Source organism: Triticum aestivum, chromosome 7B, assembly GCF_018294505.1.
Source record: "Triticum aestivum cultivar Chinese Spring chromosome 7B, IWGSC CS RefSeq v2.1, whole genome shotgun sequence".
Taxonomy (NCBI): domain Eukaryota; kingdom Viridiplantae; phylum Streptophyta; class Magnoliopsida; order Poales; family Poaceae; genus Triticum; species Triticum aestivum.
Genome location: NC_057813.1, coordinates 155,053,255 through 155,063,698, shown reverse-complemented (window position 1 = coordinate 155,063,698; position 10,444 = coordinate 155,053,255). Strand labels below are relative to the sequence as shown.

The window sequence follows — 10,444 nt, the reverse complement described above, 5'->3', positions numbered from 1 at the left end:
ACAATTTATTCCAATAAACAAAACTTTTTCTCTTGAAATATTAGCTAAAATATATATCAAGGAGATAGTAGCCAATTATGGAGTTCCTGTTGACATTACTTCTGATCGAGATCCAAGGTTTGTCTCAATATTTTGGAAAAGGTTACATAAGGCATTGGGAACAAAGTTAAATTTTAGTACAACGTATATATCACCCTCAATCCGATGGACAGTCAAAATGAGTTATACAAATATTGGAGGATATGTTGCGAGCAAGTGTGTTGGACTTTAAAAAAACGGAATGAAGCACTTCCTTTGGTCAAATTCGCATATAATAATAGTTATCAGTCAAGTATTAAAATGGCTCCTTATGAAGCATTATATGGCAAGAGGTGCCGATCTCCAATCTGTTGGGAAGAAATTGGAGAGAGGAAATATTTAGGCCCAGAATTGGTCCAACAAGCCGAGGAAAAATTATGCATTATTCCTGAGCATCTAAAGGCAGCATAGAGTCGACAAAAGACTCAAGCGGATAAGAAGCGCAGAGAAGTTGAGTTTAAGGCAGGAGATTTTGTCTATCTGAAAGTTTCTCCAAAGAAAGGGACGAGACGGTTTGGGCTACGCGGAAAATTGAGTCCAAGATACGTCGAACCATTTCAAATAATTAATAAAGTTGGAGCTGTCGCTTATCGTTTGGAATTACCCCCAAATTTATCCGGGATACACAACATGTTTCATGTATCCACTTTAAAAAAGTGTGAATTTCCACCAAAAACAGTAGAATTATCACTCACGGAGCTCCAACCAGATCTATCCTATGAAGAGCACCCGATAAAGATTTTGGATGTCAAGGATAGGGTAATGAGAAAAAGGACCATTCGGTTTGTAAAAGTCCAATGAAGCAACCACACAGAAGATGAGGCGACTTGGGAGCAGGAAGATGAAGTGCGTGCATGTTTTCCTCATCTTCAGTTTACGGGTAACTAAATTTTGAGGACAAAATTTCTATAAGTAGGGAAGGATGTAACGCCCGTGAAAATTAAATTATGCAAAGTAGTATAGTAGTAATATTTTAAGCCAATTATAAATATTATCGGATGGATTGATAGCTTGCACTAATAATATATATGATGGATGCCACTGTTTAAGAATTAGTAGTAGTTGCTTAGAACCCAAATGCATGTACACGTACTGGTCTAGGCAGACTTTTATTTTTTCTTTCCCTTAATTTGTGAGAAGAGTTAGACCAGATATTTTGCTCAACAAGTAGCTGGCTGTAGGAAGGGTCGAGGAGACCACTGAAAATAAAATGTTTAGTAAATGGAAATGATTATGTTGCTGACTCAGGTACAGGCCAGCAAGCTTATCTATTCCTGTTGTCAGACATACGTGTCAATTAGATCAATTTTACTTAGTGGCAATTAAAATAAAGCTGTGTGTAGAAGAGCCCGGATGGGTGGTAGATATTTTAAATCACCGCATGCATTGTTGTCCCTTGCACGGCTGCACGCCTATATAAAGGGCCAAGGGCTGGGTATAGCTGGACCTCACACCACAACCATTGTCTCTCTCTTCACTAGAGGTAGTAGTAGTAGAGCCGTACGTAGCTGCTGGTGCAGAGCAGGCGTTAGAAATCCTGCTGCTGTGTCGAGAGAATCAGGAGAAGGCAAGCATGCGTTCCATCTAGCTTCTCTAAGATGTCCTGCTCCTTCTCTTTCTTTACTCATGCCATGCCGCTGTTGCTAGTACTTCTCTATATGCTAGTCTGTAGCACTATTCTTGTTGTTAATTCTTTCACATCAGCTAGTGCGTACGCATGGTGGTTTGGTTCTGCATGCTAGTTGTGAAAGATGCATGCGTCCCGCTCCCTCTGTTCGAAATTACTTATCACAAAAATGGATTAAAATGGATATATATATAACTAAAATACATCTAGGTACATTCATTTCTTAGACGAGTAATTTCGAACGGAAGGAGTATCTCCGAAGAACTCCTCTAGATTATTTTGTCTTTTCTCACTTTCTATCTTGTACCACATGCCTTGTTCTGACTAAGTACGCCTCACTTTTACTTGTTGGACCGTACACTCGTTATGCTAAGAATAGCACATGCAAGACTAGCTAATCTTGTGCAGAAGCTAGAGATGATATATTGGTGATCTTTTGAGATAATATTTCCTATTCTAATGCTCCAGTCCTAATGAAAAATTTAACACTAAGGCATCACGACTGCAAAAACATTGTACCGGTCACAGTACAGGTATGGGACTATCGAGGTTCTCCGCCAAGAACGACACTCGTTCGGAAGCGTGTCGATGATGGATCCGTAGGAGCGATCGACACAAGTAAGGCCGGGTAGTCGGGTCTTAGCGGGTAAAAGAATCTTGCTCAACTAGAGCCTGTGTGGTTTCAGTTAAGACTGTTGACGTCGGAGTACGCCTTTTAAGAGAAAGCGTGAAATTTCATCCCTGTGACTCCCGGGTCGGAAAGCTTGCGGTCATGTGTGATGCCAAAATTATTATTTTCTAAGCACATCTTTATTTTCGTTACCATTCTTGTTTCTTTTCTTTTCTTACGGCTAATCCATATACTTGCTTCCGGTGTCACATATTTCCCCTGCTACATGTGTGCTTGATGAGTATGTCATCATACTCACTGGCGGTTAGTGCGCGGCGGCACGCCGCGCCACAAGGAGTGATAAGCTATTTAGTTTTTAATATTTTGTAAGTGGTCTCAAAATTTTATTAATGGCAAAATAGTTCATACAAGGCCCTGTTGATTTGCTTGAGGTTTGTTGTTTTTGTGAAGTTTTTGAGAATTTGTTGTATGTTCAACATGTGTATATCTTTGTAGTGGCGAAGAGAATAATTGCGCACTACCCAGCTTATGTTGCTCCCATCGTGATCACTGAATTAACACATGAGTTGGAAGTTAGCAAAACTTTAAGCACACTAACTTGTCATAGATGTTTCAGAAAACTAAATCTGCACATGATGTTGAATGGAAAAAATTATTGGAGTTGGTAGAATTGCACCCGCTGTTATCATCCACACGACCTTGCATATTCCAGCCAACATAGAATATATTGTCAATATTATGCAAAAAAACACAACTGAGTGATTAACTGAGAATAAAGTACACGTACAACATATTCTATCCGAATTGTAAAATACTTCTATTAGTATCTAGAGAATTTCTTGCATTTATCCATCTTGTTAGTACTACGTATTTTGGACATTGGTGCTGTCATGCCAAGACCTCCATAAATGTAACAACATATTGGTTGACAAAGGTGTATCTTCATAACACCATACTCTGCCAGCCCATATCAGTAGTAGCATTATAATCTCAGCCTTGAGATTCTATTTCTGAAGATATAGAATGTCACAGCTACACAAATAATTTCAGCACCAATTGTGTTTTACCTTCAGTTCTACTACTATCTAGAAAAACAAAACAAAAACAAAGAGAAAAAATAAATTAGGAGCGGCAAGTCACCAACACCACCTGTCCACCAACCGACCCCCTTGTGCGCACCACCTGTCCACCCCCCTGCTGCGCACTGCCTCCTCTGCTTTCGCTGTTGCGTTGCCTCATGCCTGGTTGCGCTAAGCTAAACATCACACCGCGAAAGACCACCACCACCTTCCGCCGGCCGCCGGCCACCTCCGGCCTGCCTACGCGAGCTCCTCCAGATAGCGACAACCCCCTCACCTGGACGCGGGAACACTGCCGTGGAGGAGGAGGAGGAGATGGAGTTCCTGTACGATTGTGGCGCCACTGCCGTCGTCGCGGATGTGGCAGCCGCGCTCGCGAGCACCGGCGGTATCCAGGCGTCCTCTCCCTCTGTCGTCGCCTCCGAGGTGAGAGAAACCACAAAGGGTCTCGCCGACGGTGGAAGAGTGGATCGAATCGAACTGATGCGCTGCTGTTATGGTTGCGCTTGCAGAGAGGTACCAGAACGGCGAGCTGAAGAGGGCTCTTTCCGAGGCTGAAGCCTACGCCTTCAAGGTATAAAATCCTTGTCGATTCGGTTCAGTAGTTGCTCAACTCGGATGCCTGAATTTGTTCCAGTTTTGTCGATTTCTTTCTTGGGACAGAATTTAGAGTATGATGTTCTGTAGCTGTGATTTGTCCATCGATGTTGATAGCTAGTACAATTGATTGAATACATCTCCCGCCTCGCCTCCTCTGACACATACGATTCTCGGCATCTCACTCATGTTCTCGTGGTGCTGCGGGCCAACATAGGTGGAGCTGCTCATGGGGTGAGCAGACCGGCCTTGCTCCTGAATTCTGGCCGTGTTTGGGCTGGCCGGCGAAGATGGCAAATTCCGGCGCTTTGGGTGCCTCAGCTTCGGTTCCTTTGCTTCCCTTGCTGTTCTCGTGGCCGTGCGCTTCCTTGGCTTCTTCTGCATGTGTTGAGCTTTCCTGAATCCCTGACGAGTTATTGTTTTTTTTCTAGAATACTCAGTTCCTGGGTGGACGCTTAGTAAGCAGATAAGTGGACTTGGGCACTTGACTCGTTTCGTAATAGGAAAAATAGTGATTAAATTCTTATATTCAGGGTGACTGGCATTGTTGGTAGTGTTTTTTTATTTAAAGAAAACGATCAATTCAGATCATTCATAATATTAATAGAGTGTTGGCTCCCATCCTTCAAATCCTAAATTTGTTTCTTTTGGTTATGTTGATTATTTGTTCCTTCTTTGGCTCTGCATAAGGAAATATGGTGAAAATAAGGGTTAACATAAGATAGTACTAAGGGGGGATTGACTATCACCACCAGGTGGCAGCAAAATGTACCGCACATCATGACAGAGAAAGGAAATCCATATTCTGGTCAGCTATTAACACTGTATGTCTTTGTGTATAATTTGGTGGGCAAAATCACAATTCATTATGCTAAAATGAGAAATGAGACAAAACACTCTTGTAGCTGACTGTCAAGATGAGAAATGAAACTATTAGTCTCTCTATACCTTTGTAGACAGAACACTCTTCAAGCTAGTGTCTAAACTCTATACGGTTGTAGACAGAACACTCTTATAGCTAGTGTCTAAACGGTCCTAGATAGTGCTTCCCTGCCACTACATCATCCTCGTGTTGTACGATTAACATCTACCACTACATCTATTTTTGGATTGAAGAAATTTAACTGCTCTATATATACTTTTCTGTCAGGTAGTCTGACTGTTTAGCATCTGTTGCTACAGTGACAGAGTTCTCTGTTTAATTAAATAGCTAACATTTTTTTTCTGATAGACCACAATATTATCTCTGATGAGAATATTTGAGCGAATTGTTTCTTGTTATTATCCGAAAAAGATTGCCACCATGGCTATACAATAATAAAATGAATTTATTCGTTGCTACAGAGAGAAATGTCCAACACTAATTTCTTGTCATTTTTTGCATGTCCAGCTTTCTGGAAGATGGCATTAGGCAGTGTTCTTTCCGATGGAGACAACTTCTGATGCTACCTAGATTGGCCAATCTACTTTTTTTATCAGCGACGCTACTATCTATTTCATGAGGATGCACTTGGCAGATCTGTAAGATCGCAATGTTCAGCCTGGCTTCTATGTTTGATCTGGTATGTAATAGTTTTTTCGTTGGTATAAAACTGCAAGTTATCCGAATTGTGCTGCTAAAACAAAGTTCTTGATATAAGTTACCTATAATCATCCGGCGTGGCTTATATAATATTTTGATAGTATGACTCATGGCACAGTGGATCTAATACTTCTGTTTGGAAAAGAAGCAATAGAGAAAATTAATTTGCTAGATTTGAAAAGCACAACCCGGTATTTAGTGTTTGGTGAATTGAGAGCATCATCACAAACACCATACAGATAGAGGCTTTTTTCCTAATTAGTTAATTAACAACATAAATGAACAAATATACTGGGTGAAGTATGTGTCCATCACCCCTCTGTCTAATACTCATCGCAAGCACCAAAATAAATTATCTTAGTTCTGTACAGAAATCCCAACTGATGAAGCTAGCATAACTTCCAAAAGTCGTTCTTGACAGGAAGTCCCGTACTACTAACCTGAAAAAAGAAAATCTAAAAAAGATTACTAAAATTCAGAAACAATCAATTAACCAAAAGAGAAGTTTTCTCCAACCAGATATCTTTTTCTAATTACCAACAAAGAATCAATTATGTCCTTGTTAAGCCCAACTGGCGAAACGAGGATAAATTCCAAAAGCCAGTCTTGGCAGGAACTCCTAAACCACTAACCTAAAAAAAGCATATCCATATAGAGATGAGAACCGAAAAACCCTTAGCCAAAATTAGTAGCAAAATTGTACAAGTACCTCTTTTCTAACATAATAACACAACCATCACCTTTTGGAATTGATAAATAACACATGCAAGATTTCACGTTTGGAAAGGACCATTGGCTCTAATACAGGTTGATTTTGTGCATCTTAGTGTTCCAATAATAGCTGAAAAAAGGTCAAACATTGATCAATTTGTTCTATCGCTACAAAAAGTAATGTCGTTCTTCTATGATACTCAAAAACTAAAGACTTCAGTTGTGACTATCCATAAATAATAAGTTGTAGGCCATAAATAAATGAAATGTAGTGCTTGTCATGTGAAATGGCAAGTGGAAGTTATTTATATTCAAAGCCGGGAAAAAAATCCTGAGTATTGTGGTGACTAAATTAGCTACAGGATATGACCAAGCTACCACATTAGTGTATGCCTAAAGAATACATCTGAAAAGAAAGGATGATGAAGTCAAGTGTGACATACTAAATCCTGTGTGGATAGTATATACATACTCTTCACAGTGCAATGTACTGTATATTTAATATCATGTGTTCAGCATATTAGTACCCTATAAGGCTAACAAACCTACATTAGATTTCTCTAGTAAGCAGATTTTGCGAAGCTTCTTAAAAAAGTGATAATGCCTTAATGGATGAGCGCCCTACTTTCGGCAACCTTGTTCAAAGAATTAAAAATGAGTCATTTTACTTCTATATAGGAGAGAGCAACCTTGTTCAAAAAATAAAAATGATTCATTTTCCTTTCATAGGAGAGAGAACTATCACAAAAGGAACAATACATACCTGAAAATAATGTAGTACTGCAATAATCATCAAGCTGTAGCATTTCCTTTATATGTCAGCTATTCAACATATCATATGTTTATTTCTTTTAACATCATGTGAAATTAAACCAAAATTACTTCCATCGAGAAAAATGCAACACAACGTCAAGGAGAGATCAAGAATAAATATACCATGGTATACTGAAGAAAAGATGCAGGTTCTAAATTCCTTGCACATTCATGCAAGGAGCTAGACACCCAAATTTTTGTCCTCACGAACAGACCTGCATGCAATACCTGAACATTCTTCTCAGATTAAGAATCTTTAGATCTGAAATTCTAGTACTAATAACTCATCTACCTGTACAAAGAAACCACGCAGATCAGAGGAGAGGAAAGGCAGATGCGATGCGTACCTTTGCAAGAGCGCTGCAGCGGAGGGACGGCCGTCGGGCGGATAGAGGGGACCGGCAGCCGGGGCCGAAGCTGGGGAAGGCCAAGGGGAGCCGATTAGGATGGAGAGCAACAGGGCAGCGAGCTATCCGCTGCCAGCTGCAGGTGTGTCACCTTGGATCACGCAAAGGCCACCGATGTTTATCTGCCTTCAGGCCAGGGGGGCGGAGCCGAGGAAGATCCATGGGAGGCAGGGAGCCGGAGCCGGGGAAGATCCATGGGAGGCGATGGTACATGGCTCTCCCGATTCATGTTGTAGCCTGTGCGCACCTCTCAGCCGGCCAGCCGGAGCGGCGATGTAGCGCGCCATGGGATCTCGGCTGGAGGGCAGCATCGGGAGAAGAGATGGGCATATTGGTGAGGAGCGGTCTGGGTGCAGCGGTGACTGGAGAGACCCACGCTACGGGGGGCTTTTTATACGCACATAGGTTGACAAAGCCACGACACGGGATTGAGCTAGAATTTTCGGGAGAGACAGAGATAGACCGGTCAAAGCGGTGGAGGCAAACATGGCGAGGTGCATGGCGCAGACCTGCATGCCCATACGGAGACGCGTCGAATGAAGGAAACCCAGGAAATATAGAATAGGCACGTCAGCTTGACCATGCAAACCGGCCAGTCAAACAAATATAAAAAGCAAAGGAACTCTCCCTTACGATGAGCTGGACAGGTGAAGGTAAACAAGGGCTGCACCTGCACACGCGTCACTCAAAGAAACATGGTAAAAATAATTCCAAAAAAACAGAAAAAGAAACCCTTACGGACCTAGTCTTCTTAGTATTCTTGCTATCTTATTTATTTTTTTGCAGAGATGAGCAATGGAAATGATGGTGAACAGTAGAAGTAGTACTTCGGGAGGGGGTGAAATAAAGAAACTTGCATGCATGTACTAGCAAGAACACTTGTAGTCGTTCCTATGATAATGAATAAAAATGATCCCAGTGTACTACCTTTGTTAACCTGATGGCCTAACATGCTTATAAATTTGAATTGAATTTATAAGCATGTGCAATTGTCACTGCTATGTTTTGGGGCGTGACAGTTCTAACTCTAGGGCTAGGTGAATGAGATTGCGTTAATGTCCCCTCTACGGGCTAAGCCCTTTGGCTGATATACACGCCAGGTAGGGTATCTAGGGTTACAAGGTCGGTATCCTAGCGTGGGGATGGCAGAAGAAGTCTTGGAGTATACGGCAAGTCTTCGGTAGATGCAACCCTGATTTCGCCCCCAGCGTGTAGCCTCCGGAGTCCATCTCGAGAAGGATAAGTGCCCATCAGCCCAACTCGAAGAGCATGACCCAACTAGGTTAGTACCCCCTAGTCCAGGACACCGTCAATAACCATTATTTTTCTTGTTGGGATTATAGCCATAACGAGCAATAAAATTCACATCACTAGTTTCTTCATTAGTGATGGCATTCACATTAGCTCTTCTTTACCTTTCAGCACAGAGATAAGTTTGGTTGTCAACTCCGTGCTACTTTCTTCTATCACGTTCACCCTCTTGGTGGTGGCTCTTCCAACATTCCATTGGGCATGGTTTTCTTGCATATCGTCAAATAGTTTCTTGACATCGTTTATGGGCTTTCCCATGATTGTTCCTCCTGCAGCTGTATCAAGCATAGTTTTTTACATGTGATTCAAACCATTATAAAACATATGAATTATTAACCATTCATCCATTCCATGATTAGGACAGTTCCTTATATTTTATTTCATTCTTTCCCACACAAGCTCTAGTGGCTCACGTTCTTCCTGCTTGAAACCTCTAGGTAGAGCTAGAAGCCATTCTTTTGCTTTTCCTCTCAAAGAGAAAGGAAATAGATGCAACTTTAAAGCGTCGAGGTCATAATCTCTAATGTGTGTCATGTTGCACAATTCAGTAAAATTATGCAAGTGCATACATGCATCTTCAGAAGTAGAGCCTCCAAATTGGTCATGTTGAACTATGGAAACTAAGTTCGGTTTGATCTCATACTCAACAACTGCAACCTCAAGTTGTGCTATTGTTTGTACCTGTATTTTTATTTTCATAAATACATTATCAAGTTTTGTACACTCTAGCTATTGATAATGCTTATTGCAAAAGGGGTTGTTCATAAAAGAATAATCATTTGTTCGTTGTTATGAATAATTAAAGAACTATAGACTTATTGCGAATAAGATGTATGTAATGAATATTTGACAATAAAATTAAAACATCCATAACACCGAGGCTAAATATCGCAAGATTGATACCATATATGTGTGGCACTGCATTTAAGGCCAATTCTTTTGGCAGCTTAAAAAATAAGCCGCCTCCTCTCTAGGTTTTCCTATAAGCCACCTCACTTGTTCATTGGGGATTCTAAACTAGTTATGTGATAGCTAATTTAGAAGTCTCAACAAACTTAGGGGGTGACTTGTTTTTTAAACTGGGGAGAGGAAGCTTATTTTTTAAGCCACCCAAAAGAACTAGCCTTTAGTCACATTGCACTACTACAAAAAGGGCTATAGATGAAATGGTCACTAATGGCGCACATGTGATGTGGTGCGCCATTACTATATTCTAATGGCGCACCATGTCTCGGTGCGCCATTAGTAATATATTACTAATGGCGCACCTGGTGTGTGATGCGCCATTAGTAGTTTTGAAAAAAAACATAAAAAAAATTTGTTACTAATGGCGCACCGTTGCATAGTGCGCCATTACTAATTGACATAGTAATGGCGCACCACATCCGTCGTGCGCCATTAGTAGTTTTGAAAAAAAATAAAAAAAAATTGTTATTAATGGCGCATCATGTCTCGGTGCGCCATTACTAGTTTTAACTAGTAATGGCGCACTTTCCACTGATGCGCCATTACTAAGTTTTTTTCAAAAAAAAAATCAAAAAAATATCAATTTTTTTATTTTCTTTTCAAAACTAGTAATGGCGCACCGTGGGGTGGTGCGCGGTGCGG

The 10,444-nt window shown here is 40.9% G+C and overlaps 1 protein-coding gene across 2 annotated transcripts in view; it reads left to right on the top strand.

The window, feature by feature from the left end:
• The first annotated feature begins 1,532 nt into the window (after nt 1-1,532).
• The window catches only part of LOC123156796 (protein FATTY ACID EXPORT 1, chloroplastic), a 21,736-nt gene continuing 12,824 nt past the window's right edge, over nt 1,533-10,444 (top strand). The window contains exons 1-3 of one of the 2 annotated variants that reach the window (XM_044574981.1): nt 1,539-3,841; nt 3,928-3,989; nt 5,403-5,574. In XM_044574981.1, coding sequence (XP_044430916.1) covers nt 5,545-5,574 — 30 coding nt within the window. In that variant the 5' untranslated portion in view covers nt 1,539-3,841; nt 3,928-3,989; nt 5,403-5,544. Of the gene's footprint in view, nt 3,842-3,927; nt 3,990-5,402; nt 5,575-10,444 lie in introns of both variants that reach the window. The other variant, XM_044574982.1, reaches the window with a different exon arrangement.